This window comes from Sceloporus occidentalis, unplaced genomic scaffold (genome assembly GCF_023333645.1).
Source record: "Sceloporus occidentalis isolate IW3139 unplaced genomic scaffold, rSceOcc1.0.p SCAF_2, whole genome shotgun sequence".
NCBI lineage: Eukaryota > Metazoa > Chordata > Lepidosauria > Squamata > Phrynosomatidae > Sceloporus > Sceloporus occidentalis.
Window position 1 is genome coordinate 233445194 of NW_028316982.1, and position 14185 is coordinate 233459378.

Consider the following 14185-nt stretch of genomic DNA (forward strand, 5'->3'; position numbering starts at 1 on the left):
CGATCTGTAAGGCGGAGCTTCAGAACTTAAAAGTGGTGTCAAACTGCATTATTTCTACAAAGCTCTGGTCTAACACCACAACAAACGATTGTTCCCAGTCTTCCATAGCATTGAGCCCATGGCAGGTAAAGTGGTGTCAAACTGGATTATTTCTCCTGTGTGGATGCTCTTTGAGAAACTGTGTGCCCCACAATGAGTACTTTAGAAAAGCAGATTCCCAAATAAATCTCATGTGTCAATAAAATAAAATAAATCACTGAGCCATTTACACTTTAGTTGAAGAAAGAGTTCTGCTTCTCCCTCATAATTTACTTCTATATTATGAGAAGTAAATTAAACAGTATAAACTCATACATACAAGATATCCATTGATTATTCATTGAAAAGTCTGTTTAAATTTCACCAATGATTTATGCCTTCTAAACATACAAAATCATATAAATAACTTCCTTTAAATCCAGAATTGGAATATTTAAAACAGTAAATTTATAACTGTTTTAGCTCCTTAAATTGTTTAATTATTTTTAAAATTTTATGTTTATATATTTTAATATTCTTATACTGTTTTTAATTATATTGTTTTATTGTATTGTATTCAGTCCCTATGTTGGGAGAAAGGTGGGATATAAGAAATAATAATAATAATAATAATAATAATAATAATTTATTGCCCAAAATTGTCATAGCTTGAATATATTGCAATTATATATGTGTGTGTGTGTGTCAAGTTTATTTTCATTAACCAATCAGGCTTTTGCATATATATATATATATATATATATATGAATCCAAACAGATATAGATATATGCAGTCATTTATTTATTTAGTTCCTATGCCGCCTTTCTTCCAAAAAAAGGGACTTGCAAGACAAAAATTCTTTATTTACAATATTTACAATAAAAGAATTAAAATGTTTATTGACAAGAAAAGAACTGAAACATCAACCTAAAGACAATATAAATGTACAAACATTCAAACTCTTTGTCTCATTTGACCTCCATCCAAAAATGTCTCTTTTCGCATTTTCTGACATATCAGAAATTGAAAGTCCTGCCTTATATTGATTTCTCATAGTTATGATAGCAGTCAGGGTTTTTTCCCATCCCTTTCCCCCCAGTAATGTTAACATTAAATTCTGGTTATCGTCTCTGTCTGTAGTTGATTACCTGGCCATAGAAATGTGCAAACATTTATGGAAACTTTAATCTTTTTGTCCCCTCCTTCTCCTTGCAGGGACACAGGCGTTTCCGGGGGACGTTTTGTGGCCCAACAGCAATGGCATGCCGTGATCGTATAGTGGTTAGTACTCTGCGTTGTGGCCGCAGCAACCTCGGTTCGAATCCGAGTCACGGCAAGCTTTTGTAATTCAATAAGAGTACACCCAAATAATAATCCCTATAAAGTATATAGATGTGTGTATATATATATACACTATGTTTTTCTTCTCTCTTAGAAGCAGGATCTCAGTTTTCAAGAGGAACAGGATGTAAGCCGAGCCATTTTCTTTCTCTCCATCGTTGATCATTCGGAAAGGCACTTAGGGAAAGGAATGAATGAAGTGTTTAGTGCATTTGAGATCCAGGTGTAGAAAAAGGAACATTACATCAATCTGGTTATATAGGTTATACCATATATATATATGGCTATACATGAACCAAATGAATGCAGAGGTCATGCTGGAGAGCAAAGCAGGGAATACACATTGCAACTATGGTGGTAATAATAATGATAATAATAATAATAGGGCTGGGCAATGGGAACCCGATGGCTGACCTTGGGCAGGCCACACTCTCTCAGCCTCATCATGGGGAAGGGCTTGCCAAACCTCCTTTGAAGAAACCCTGGTGCCAAGGAAACCTTAGGGTCTCCTTAGGGTTTCCAGAAGTCAAAACTTGGAAGGCATGCAACAACAACAACCAGAGCAACAACAGCACAGGGTCAAGTCACACTCTCTCAGCCACAGGGGATGGCTATGGCAAACTCCATGACAGGGCTCCCTATGAGTCTGCAATGACTTGAAGGCATACCACAACTACACAAGTAACTAAAATAGTAACAATACCACTATTACTACTACTAATAATAATACCCCCTTGATCCTCCCTGGGATTGCCCTTGCCCCACAGGGATAATATATATATATAGAGAGAGAACGTACTGCAAAACTAGCCTTGGCCCGTACGGGGATCGAACCCGCGACCTTGGCGTTATTAGCACCACGCTCTAACCAACGGAGCTAACCGGCCATCTCCGGCAGCAGCAGCAGCGCCTCCTCCTCCTCGCAGTTTGCAAAAACAAGGCAGGCTCCTTTCCCTCCCGCCATGTGAAAGAAATGGCCCTTGCTTACTCCCAGGGAGAGACAGTGAGCAATCTTCAACGGAGAGAGAGAGAGAGAGAGAGAGAGAGAGAGAGAGAGGAATGTTTGGGCAGCAGCAGGCCTGGAGGCAAAGGGAAGTAAGTGCCTTGCAGACTTATTTTGGGACTTCTTGCCCTGATTCGATCAAGGAGTGGCTTCTTCCCGAGAGCAGTCTGGGGAAGGGATGATGCAACTCCCGGCGCCGTGGCTTAGATGGTTAAAGCGCCTGTCTAGTAAACAGGAGATCCTGGGTTCGAATCCCAGCGGTGCCTGGCCCTTTGGGGAAGAAGCCTTGGGTGCAAGGGGTGTTTTTTCTCCCTCCAAGATGGAAGTAAGATGGATGCAAAGGCTGCTCTCCTCCTGGAATTGTGTGCCTTTAAGTCTCCTGCCTGCCGCTCTTAAGCAAGAAAATCAGAGACTGCATCTGCACCGCAGAAATAATCCGGTTTGACACTGCTTTAACTGCCCTGGATCCATGCTATGGAATTCTGGGAATATCTCCGAAATGAGATTGAGGGGTATTTGGGGGCTTTCCCCCCTCTCTATTTCATTTTCCATAATATTTCAAAACTTGGCATTGCATGAAGTTATAGAAGATTGGGATATATATTGGGAGGACCCTATGTGTATATGTGTGTGTGTGTGTGTGTGTGTATGCATCCTCCAAGATATATATCCAATATATATATATATATATACACACATGTATGTATTGGAAAGATATGTGTCTGTGTGTGTAGATCCTACATACATACATATATATATTGGGAGGATCCTATAGCTCTATCATCTATCTATCTATCTATCTATTTGGATCCTCCAAAATATATTCCCAGAATTCCATAGCAGTTATGGAAGATCCAAAATGTATATTATATACACACAGATATTGAATATCTATTTTGGATCCCCCATAACTATATGTATGTGTGTGTGTGTGTATAATATACATTTTGGATCTTCCATAACTGCTATGGAATTCTGGGAATATATTTTGGAGGATCCAAATAGATAGATAGATAGATAGATAGATAGATAGATAGGATCTCTATTTTGGATCCTCCATAACGATATGTATGTATGTATGCATATCCCAGTTAGTCCTGAGGGCAGGCTCCAGTAAAGGCGAGCTGGTTTGAAGAAGGGTTTGGAAGCAAATGGAAGCGCAAGGTCCAAAGGGGTGAGACTAAAAAAGCATCTTGTCAGAAGTGGGATTCGAACCCACGCCTCCAGGGGAGACTGCGACCTGAACGCAGCGCCTTAGACCGCTCGGCCATCCTGACACACGCCGAAAGGGCTCTGAAAGGGGGCCTTTAACACCGCATTGTATGGAGTTGCTCATAACCGAGCTGCCTCTGGGAAAGCCATTCAGTCCTCTGCAAGTCTTTGTCTTTGAGGCTTAACACTCTGAATTCTTTCCCTATGTTTCCTGGAACCTATTTCCAAGGATGCAGCATTGAGACAGCAATGTTCTGCTGGTTGGTTCCTCTGGCACCAGCTTTTCTGATAAAGCAGCGTATTGAACAGGCAGGGAAAACGTTGTTGTTGTTGTTGTGTGTCTCCAACTCATTTTTGAGTTATGGCAACCCTAAGGCGAACCAAGGTTTCTTCAGGGGTGTGTGCCAATTGCCATCCTCTGAGGCTGAGAGAGTGTGACTTGCCCAAAGTCACCCAGTGGGTTTCCATGGCCAAGCTGGGATACACAACACCCAGCAACCTGATCTGCCATGCTATATGTATTCAAGGGTCACACTCCAGTGTTTGTAACTGGTGCTTTTTGTGGCCATTCAACACATGGAACAGGACACCGAAACTACATCTCTCTCCCCCCTGAGAGGCCCTGGCCTTCCCAGAGGGGCATTGCCCCCATGTCCCAGTTTCAAAAGGAATACAAAGTGAAAAGCGGTCTCTCTCCACTTCTGCAGATGGCTTCCAATTCCATCACCCACTTGTAAGGCATCTACCATTTTCATTATTCTGTTGCCTTTACAGATACAGTTGCTCCTGGTTTATGTGCAGTCTCATTGCTTTAAAGCCTGCTGTTTTAAGCACTTTTTATCTTTTTAAACTGCATTTTATTCTTTCAACAAGTGTTTTGTTTTAATGTTGTATTAATTTAATTCTGTTTTAAAGCATCTGTTGTGTATGTTTTGAATTGCACTCTTCTTTTAAACTGTAAGCTGCTCTGAGTCCCACTTTTGGGGGGAAAGCAGGATACAAATAATAATGAAATGATGATGATGATGATGATGATGATGATGATGATAGAGTGGGGCCTTGGTATCCACTGGGGTTTAGTTTCAGGACCCACTGTGGATACCAAAATCCATGGAGGCTCAAGTTTCATTAAATATAATGTAAAAGGGCATCCCTTCTATAAAATGGTAAAAACAAGGTGTGAGTGTGTGTAGATAGACAGAATATTATCAAGCTGCGGATGATTGAACCTGCAGATAAAGAATATGGATAGAAGGCCAAGTGTATTCTAAAGAGTGTTGTTGTGTACCTTCAAGTCATTTCTGTGACCCTTTCATGAGGTCCCCCCCCAAGTTACTACAGTCTAAAAGTGGAGAAAAATTAACTGCAAGAATGGAGGCAATGGTTGGATGAGGTTTGGGGGCTGTTAATATTTCTCTGCTTTGCCCACTTGGATTCTGACCAGCTGCAGGTGAGGCCTGGGAAGTGGAGTTGCAGTGGTCTATCTGGATGATATTGCCCTAATCAGGTATCCTCAGTCTGCCGGTACAATTCAAAGATATAGCCATGTTAGTCTGTAGAATCAGTACGTAGAGAGATCTCGTAGCTCCTTTGAGACTAACTGAAGGAAAGAAATTGGCAGCATGAGTTTTCGTAGACTTCAGTCTACTTCCTCAGATGCAAGTCTATGGAAGCTCATGCTGCCAATTTCTTTCCTTCAGTTAGTCTCAAAGGTGCTACAAGATACATACTCACTCTGCATGGTTTGAATGATCATTTAAAGGTGGGTAGCCAGGACAGATTCTGCTGGTGTACTATCCCATCGCTCAACAGTCCCCTTTCAGAACTAGGTAGGGTGGTCTCGGTGGAGTGTGTGTGTGTGTGTGTGTGTGTAAGTAGTCACAGCTCTTCTTTGTGGCGCAGGAAGCTATCCCTATTCTTTCCATGTTATTTCTTACTCTGGTACCAACTTTTCTGATAAAGCAGCATTGCTCAGGAATACATCTACTTCATTAACTGAGGTGGACTTATACACTTATTAACTCCTTTTTGATTATTTAAATTAATTTTACCAGCAGTGCAGCTTAAATTCTGCAGATGACAAGAGATAGCTTTGTATACTTGGTTTTCCTAGGTAGGAACCTCAACTGGAGTGTTAATTTGGACAAGCAATATAAATCAGTGGATCCTGATCCTATTTGTGTGATGTGGGCAACTGCATTCATCTCTCAGTGAACTAAATTAGTTATGGATAAAAGGAAGACCATACTCTTTCAGCAATTCAGTATCAGACATTTCTCAGATTGCATTAACCATTTTCCCAGAAGGGCAAATCCTTCTTTCTCCAGAAGGACTGAGCAAGTTCCAGGGTCTATGGAGTGATTTTCCTCCTGCAGAGCCTATCCTGGGCTGCAGCAGCACCAAAAAGGCAAAAAGTACCTGAAAAACTGAATCAGAAAATAGCTGGATGATCATTTCCACTTTTGTTTTTCAGACAGGGTTAGGAGGGCTTTGCAGAAGGGCTATTGCCAATCTTCTGTTCCTGCAGACTTCCAGATCCAGAAAATGAGCTTTCAAGCCCCCCAAATTAATTCTTCAATAGAAGAGGACCAGAGGGAAGTGCAAAAAGTAAAGTAAAAATAAAACAAAAGCGGAGAAGCCAGCCAGCCTGTTTGTCCACAGTGGTGAGAGGGCACTTTGCTCACTCATACTAGAATATGCTTTCAAAAATTGAGAAAGTAACAGGACAGTAATACTGTAGTCACTTTATTTTAAATATATACAATGACAAATGTTTAAATGTAAAAAGGCAGAAGAGTGTCAACGGCAACAGGAAACAATGTTTAAATGCCGAACAGGAGTCGGAGATCTGCCAGGGTGAGCTTTGTGAAGGCGTCACCTTTTCCAGACAGTACTTTCTGGGCCAGCTCTCTTTTCTTAGCTTGCAGCTCTGAAATCTTTTCTTCTACTGTTCCTTCACAGACAAACCTAAACGTCAAGCACACAGCATGATCAGGATTATTTTTGTGGTACCTCACAAGTAGAAACTATTAAAATATTTAAGCAGAACTAAGCTGTGAAAAAACCACAGACCAAATTCAATAAAGTTACTTTTTGGGACTGCAATTTTCATGAGGCCATGTGGGCAAAATTGTCCAAAAGTAAATTTTCTAAGCTCTGACACAGACCATGATGAAGAAAGTAGACTGGAAGAATTTTGCAACCTGACTTTAGCCCTGTTCACCCAGTATTTCAAACGATCTCACAATGTTTAGAAATTAAACTCCAACAATAATGAAGAAAGACATTTTACAAAGCTTGACCTGTGGATTGTGACATCATTTTTCTGCCCCACACGGTAAATGCGGTCACAGGCTTGGTCTTCTAATGCTGGATTCCTAAAATTTAAGAGAACTGCTCAGTCATTCTACTGTTAATGACAATAGTTTTATTTAATCAGGACAGATACTCTAGTCTATGCATTCTGTTCGGCACACAGGATTGAAAAATTGCAAGCTGGAAACTCCCTTCTCACTTTAATGCCCTTTCTGCTCTGAATGAAGCAGTAACTACATGACTCCCCCCGCCTCCATTCCCCCCACCACTCTTCTCTGTCTTGTGGCATATTTGAAATCTGTTTATTGTAAGAAAGGGGATAAAATGTTCCCATTTCTCCTGAGGGAGAAAGATAAAAGCTAATTTGAAAAGGATTACCTACTATATGGAGATATAAATTTATTGCATTCTTCAGCCTACAGATATAGGAGTAAATATGCAAGAAATGCAATAAATATACAACAGTAAAACTGCACTGATATGAAAAACTCAACACATAATGTCATATCTTTACCAATGCATATCAAGAAGAAAGAGATGGTTTCCTCCAACCAGATTCAGGCCAACACCTCCAGCCAAGAGTGAAATCAACATGACCTGTGACAACCGCACAATCAAAAGCAGTTAGTTATTTCACACCACAAACACCATTATGACTATGTCTAGTTTAAACTAAGACTGTGCAATGAGATCCTACAGAGATGCCATCTTGGTTTAAATCCAATATCATGCTAGTGGACTTCCACTAGTACAATAGGATTTTCTCCCCTGTGGCCTTCACTGCCCCCTCAAAATTGATCCTGGAGAGGTAACAAGTAACTTTTAGACAGCATATTGGACTACAATGATTACTATTCTAATAATGTGGTAATTAAGTAGCCAACATAGCACTGATAGTCACAATGACAAGTGGGATCATGCACTTTCCATACCTCAGAAAGTGTATAAGGAAGGATTAATGCTTCGCTAAAACATGGCAGTTCCAGCTTGCCCAAAAAGGAGGCTATGATAAAACCCTGGATCCCACCATTTTGGGTAATTATCAGCCAGTCTCAAACATTCTATGTTTAGGCAAAGATCTGGAGCACACGGTGGCCTCTCGATTTCAGGGATGTCTGCATGAAAATTTATTATCTAGGCCTGGTTATGGCTTTGGTTGGTGGATGAGCTACGCTGGGAGCTAGACAGGGGGAGTGTGACCCTGTTGGTTCTGCTGGATCTCTTGGTGGTTTTTGATACAGTCAACCATAGCATTCTTCCGGGTTGCCTTGCTGGGATGGGACTTGGGGGGCAGTGTTTTACAGTGGCTTTGTTCCTTCCTGAAGGGGCAAACCCAGAAGGTAGTACTGAGGGACCCCTGTTCAACACCTTGGCCTGTGAGGTCCCCTAAGGGTTTGGTTCTGTCCTCCATGCTATTTAACATATACTGTACATGAAATTGCTGAGAAAGGTTGTCTGGAGTGCTTGGGTTCAGTGCCATCAGTACACAGGTGACACCCAACTTTATTATTCCTTTCCATCACAAGCCAAGGAAGCTGTTTTGGTCCTAAATCAGTGCCTGTCATCAGTAATGGACTGGATAAGGGCAAACAAATCCAGACAAGACAGAGGTCAGTCAAAAGGCAGATGAGGGAAGAGGGATTCAGTCTGTGCTGGATGAGGTTATGCCCATACAGGTTTACAGCTTGCGTGTGCTTCTGGAATCAGCCATGAGAATGGAGACCCAGGTTTTGGTGGTGACCAGGAATGCATCTGCACATTTAAAGCTTGTGCGTCAGCTGCAGCCATTCCTTGAGATGTCAGATTTGGTCATGGTGACACGTGCGTTAGTTACATCCTGGTTGGATTACTGTGAAGTGCTCTACCTGGGGTTGCCTTTAAAGAGAATTCACAAACTGCAGAAGGTCCAAAGAGTTGCAGTCAGATTACTAACTGGGGCTGGCTACAGGGAGCATATGACTCCCTTGTTGCAGCAGCAACACTGGCTGCTGCTCTGTTTCCAGGTACAGTTCAAAGTGCTGGTTATGATCTTTAAAGCCCTACATGGCTCAGGCCTAGATTATCTGAAGGATAATCCCTTATGAACCAGCCCATGGTCTGAGATATGCTGGGGAGACCCTTCTCTCTATCCCATCACTCTCACAGGTACATCTGGTGGGAACACAGGAGAGGGCCTTTTCAGTGGCTGCCATCAGGCTCTGGTACTCCCTTCCTAGAGAAGTTAGACTAGTAACCTCCCTACTTTCTTTTTACAGAAAAGCAAATACTTTTCTGTTCTGACAGGCATTTGATAAGTAATTATATAAGGTTCATCTTACACAATGTGCTGGATCATTATGCTGGTGAGTTTTAATGATGTTTTTATGGTTTCATTTTTTCTGATAGTTTGTATTTTAATTTTTCTATCTTGTGAATTTTAAACAATTTTTATTGTTATAAGATGCTTTGAATCCCAGTCTGGGAAAAAGGCAGAATAGAAATAAATATAATAACAATATGCCTCAAGACCTTTGGGATTATTTGTATTTTAATTTTTCTATTTTGTGGATTTTTAACATTTTTTTATTGTTATAAACTGCTTTGAGTCTTAATCTGGGAAAAAAGAATACAAATAAATACAGTAACAATAACAATATACCTCAGGACCTTTGGGGTTATTGTTGAATTCCTCAACTATATCCATCCTCTGTTTGGGATTCACAGAGCCATCCACTGTGGCATATTTCAGCCCAAATTTTTCAAGGTGCACTGCTACAACCTTCAACATACTAGTCCACTGAGACACAATGACACTAAAAAGATGAGGGAAACTGCATTTAGTCTTAATGTGTTTAGAGAAATTACTGTTCTGCTCCACCTCCTACCCCAGTACATGGATAACACTGGCTTACTTTAAAACTTGATACACGGAAGAGTGCAATATTGGAAGAGATTATACTACAATACCTCCCAAATCCCCAATACTACCCAGAAAGGCAGCTAGTGTGCTGATACTCACCTTTTCTGAGAATGAGCTTGAATAGACTTCAACTCTTGCAAGAGATGTGAGAGCTAGAAGTATAAGAGGACAGTGTGTTTACAGCTCAATCGCAAGAATGTTTACTCAAGATATAAGCTCCACTTCTATGAAGCTGAATTAGGCTCATTTCAAAAACACTTCTTAAGATTGAACAATTTATGCAGAAAATTTCTACCCTGATCTTCAGCTGAAAAGTTCCAGAGTGGTTTACATAAACTCATAACAAACAAGACAGTTTCTGCTCTCAGGCTAGTAATCTCAAAGACAAGTGACAAAGAAGGAATGTGTGATGGAGTGGGAAGAGAAAAGCAAGCAAACTCAGGCACTAGTTCTTAATTCAACTCAATTCTCATAGAACTGAAAGCAACCACAAGAGCTGTCTAGTCCAGCTCCCTGCCATACAGGAACATACAGTTGTCCCCCCATTTTTGCAGACTTTGTGTCCGTGGTATTGGTCCTTTGTGGACCGGCAAGCTGGGAGGGCTAAAATGGTGCATACGCCTGCAGAAATGTGCAGCTATTCAAGCCAATGGGACTTGAATATTTGCAAATTTCCATTTTCATGGGGGAGGGGGGTCCGGAATGGATGCCCTGTGAAAATGGAGGGGCAACTGTACAACTAATGCAGCCCCAAAAGACAACCATGCAACCACTGTTTTACAGGAGAGTCCATATTCCTCCAAGGCAGACCAATCCATTGCTGAATAGCAACCACTGCCAGGACGTTCCTCTAAATATTCAGATGAAATCTTCACTCCTGCAATTTGAATCCACTGGTATGTGTCCCAGTCTCTGGAGCAGCAGAAGGCAAGCTTTTCCATCTTGGTGGATCACAAGTAGCATGAGACTGGTTGAAGCAAGGGAGGTCAAAGAATGTATCCTGCCTTAACCTAACAGTCATTTATGGTGACTAAAACTCAATGTGATATTTAGTGTTAGATAAGGATTCCAGGAGTCCAGGGTTCAAGTTCTGTTAGCTGTAGAATAATAACAATAATAGGAAATTTTTATTTTTATCCTACCTCTCCTGTTGTATTTATTAATACAAATAAATCACACTATTCCCTCCTTCCTTACACATGTAACTTAATAATTCAACATATCATAATAAATTATAAATTAAATAATTAAAACAGTTAGTTAACCAGAGACAGGAAGAAATGGGATATCATAGGTGATTAGTAGGGAGTAATCAGAAGAATGGTCTGTTTCAGCGGGGTGACCGAGCAGATTATTCAGGAAAGGCCTGTTGGAAGAGATCCGTCTTGATGGCTTTTTGAAGTCATCCAGTTTACTAATGTGTTGGATTTCCTCTGACAGGCCATTCCATAGTTTGGGAGTGGCAGATGAAAAGGTCCTCTGGGTAACCGCAGCCAACCTAGTCTTCTTCAGCTGCAGCAAGTTTTTCCCAGAGGACCTAAATGTGTGGGGTGGATCATATGGAAGAAGGTGGTCCCGCAGGTAGACCAGACCCAAGCCATGAGGGCTTTAAAGGTCAGCACCAACACCTTGTACGGTACCCAGAAACTAATGGGCAGCCAGTGAAGAGATTTTAGAATCTGTGTTATATGGTCACCTCTGGCTTTCCCAGTGACCAATCTGGCTGAAACCCACTTGGTGATGCTGGCCAATACACAATCTCTGAGGAAGGCAATGGCAAAATTCTTCTGAATAAAACCTGCCAGGAAAACCCAGTGACAGGTTCACTCTAAACTGGAAACAACTTGAAAGCACACAACAAGTGGACTGACTGGTAATTTATTTCATTTTTCTTATAGTGACTGAGTAGAAAGAATTGAGTGGGAGGAAGAGACAATTAGAATGTGTCTGTCAGGGAGTCAATCAAGTTGACTGTGTCTTCTCACCTCCCTGCCCACAATAATGCAGTCAGCCTTAATCTCTGTGGTAATTATGAAGACTTTGGAATCAACCTAACATTATTTGTATGGAAGGACAATCCGAGTCCAAATTCCCAGCTGTGCTTGTATCTTACTTTAGTGCTCTGCCTGATGCTTTCAAAGAGGTCCACGCTGAAAGCTGCACCCAGGAGGTACACCATAGAGTGGGGGTCACTGCTTTCTGGTTCAGACAAGGTCAAAGCATTAAGCTGCTCCTCTAGTGTAAGAGAGATACCTTCATTGGTCAGGTTCGCCTGATCTAGAGCCTGCAACAAAAAGAACAGAGCCAAGTCCTGGTAACTTCTAATCTCAGATAAACTCAAACCTTAGCAAGGTTACTTCTCTGGATCACAACTCTCAGAATCCTCTGATCACTGCAGCCCTGGCCAGCAGAGTCTTTGATTCTGTAGTCCAAAAACACAATTTTCACAAGCTTTGGATAACCAATTTAGAGGTGATCAACAGTCATAAATCTATTGTGTCTTTACCACTTTCAGCAAAGAAAGATGGCAGCAGCACTGACGGAGCCTGAGCAACAGGGACAAGATGTGAATGGTAGTGGAGACGGGGGGATTATCTTTGCAGGTCTTTCCCAGAGAGTCCTGTTGATTCAGCCTGAACTGTGGTAGTCCTATCAAAAGAGAAAACCACAGATATGTCAGAAGCAACACCAGCAAGGTTTCTGTTCAGAGTTTAAGAAGGGTTCAGAATTTAAGAAGAATCAGAAAACCAAAAGGAATGCAGGCATAAAGACCCACTCCAAACACTGTGGGACAAGGTTGCAGCTGGCAATAAGACATAATTATTCTATAGTAATAACAGCCAGCATAGTGTAGTGGTTTGAGTGCTGGACTATGACACAAGACCAGGATTTGATCCCCTGCTTGGCCATGAAACACACTGGTTGGCCTTGGACAAGTCACATGCTCCCAGCCTCAGGCAAAGGCAATGACAAACATCCTCTGAACAACTGTTGAGAAGAAAACTCCATGACAGGTTTGCCTTAGGGTTACCATAAGTCAGAAATGACTTGAAGGCACACAATAACAACAACAACAACAACAGATGGAGCAGGCTACAGAAAAATGACTACAGCAACAGATCAGGATGGGGAATGGAATTAATTGTGTACTTGAGACTACCCACATTAGATTCCTCTCCACACATTTCTGCAGATACCAGAAGAGTATCTGAGTTCTAACCTTTATCAAATGGGTTACCCTCACTGGACCCTGCAGACTTAGTGTCCTGTCGTCTGAGGTAGGACTGCAGCGTTGATCTGGTTGAAGACAAAAAAGCACCATGAAAGAACATTTAGACAGGCCCACTTCTTCTCTTATGCACAAGCCTGAGATAGATACTGTATTTTCTGGTGTATAAGACTACTTTTTAACACAGGAAAATCTTCTCAAAAGTCAGGGGTCGTCTTATACGCCCGGTGTCATATTATATATAGGGCAGATGCTGAAACTTCTGAGCTGGACTGGAGAATCAGTGGTCGCCGCATATGGTGGGGGGAGCTCAAAAACGGCCACGGCCGCATCCCTGCCATATGCGGCGATCATATGAAAGTAGCGTCCACTCTGATAGTCTTGGAGACAGGGAGAGCTGGCCAGGCAGGGAGAGCTGACCAATCTAAGCAGGCTTTGTATACAACAAGGTTTCCTGCTAAGGACCTGCATGTAATAAGCATTTGAATTTAAATTATCATATTGAAATCAAATATGATGTTTTAAAATTTTTTATTTGGTGTGCGTTGGAAGAGGGGTAGTCTTATACGGTGAGTACATTCCAAACTCACCGTATAAGACTACCCCTCTTCCAACGCACACCAAGTTGGGGGTCATCTTATATGCCGGAAAATATGGTAGATAGATAGATAGATAGATAGATAGATAGATAGATAGATAGATAGGGGTAGTTTCACTATTCAGAGAAGGCAAACTGGAAAAGGGAGACAGTCAAAAAGATAAAAAAAAAAACCCAAACTCAATCCCTCAACCATAAATTGTAATTAAAAGAGAGCTGGAGAAACTGAATAGCACTCTACCATAATTAATCTCAAACAAATAATTAAAACAAACAACAGTCAAACAGCCAACTCTGCAGAAAAGTTTCTGTTAGCAAATGTCTACTATGTATTTGAACAAAAAATTGCCCAATAACAATGGTGTGACTCTCCAAGTTTTTGCCAAAGAAAGAACTATACTGACATGGATAAAGTTGTGGGGGCAGTTTTTATGGCCTCAAGACCCTCCTGGAGTTCCACCAGCTCCTCCATGTGACACTGATATTCACAGGAAGCTCATTTTTGGTCTAAATTGGGGAAGACAGTTTTTCCAGGGGTGGGAGAGATTCCAAGATTTTCCACTACAAGA

The 14185-nt window shown here is 41.4% G+C and overlaps 1 protein-coding gene and 4 non-coding genes across 8 annotated transcripts in view; 2 read left to right on the forward strand and 3 right to left on the reverse strand.

Moving 5' to 3' along the window:
- The first annotated feature begins 1283 nt into the window (after positions 1-1283).
- On the forward strand, positions 1284-1355 carry TRNAH-GUG (transfer RNA histidin (anticodon GUG)). Its single transcript has one exon. It is a non-coding gene; the product is annotated as a tRNA-His (tRNA).
- An 818-nt stretch (positions 1356-2173) lies between these two features.
- Positions 2174-2247, reverse strand: TRNAI-AAU (transfer RNA isoleucine (anticodon AAU)). Its single transcript has one exon. It is a non-coding gene; the product is annotated as a tRNA-Ile (tRNA).
- A 308-nt stretch (positions 2248-2555) lies between these two features.
- On the forward strand, positions 2556-2629 carry TRNAT-AGU (transfer RNA threonine (anticodon AGU)). The gene has a single exon. It is a non-coding gene; the product is annotated as a tRNA-Thr (tRNA).
- A 928-nt stretch (positions 2630-3557) lies between these two features.
- On the reverse strand, positions 3558-3640 carry TRNAL-CAG (transfer RNA leucine (anticodon CAG)). Its single transcript has one exon. It is a non-coding gene; the product is annotated as a tRNA-Leu (tRNA).
- A 2678-nt stretch (positions 3641-6318) lies between these two features.
- The window catches only part of LOC149319818 (transcription termination factor 2-like), a 31859-nt gene continuing 23992 nt past the window's right edge, over positions 6319-14185 (reverse strand). For all 4 annotated transcript variants that reach the window (XM_089512423.1, XM_089512424.1, XM_089512420.1 and 1 more), the window contains 8 exons: positions 13010-13086; positions 12296-12438; positions 11903-12073; positions 9889-9941; positions 9529-9682; positions 7405-7487; positions 6878-6952; positions 6319-6542 (listed from right to left, as the gene is read on the reverse strand). In XM_089512423.1, the coding sequence (XP_089368549.1) occupies positions 6398-6542; positions 6878-6952; positions 7405-7487; positions 9529-9682; positions 9889-9941; positions 11903-12073; positions 12296-12438; positions 13010-13086 (901 nt within the window). In that variant the 3' untranslated portion in view covers positions 6319-6397. The remainder of the gene's footprint in view (positions 6543-6877; positions 6953-7404; positions 7488-9528; positions 9683-9888; positions 9942-11902; positions 12074-12295; positions 12439-13009; positions 13087-14185) is intronic.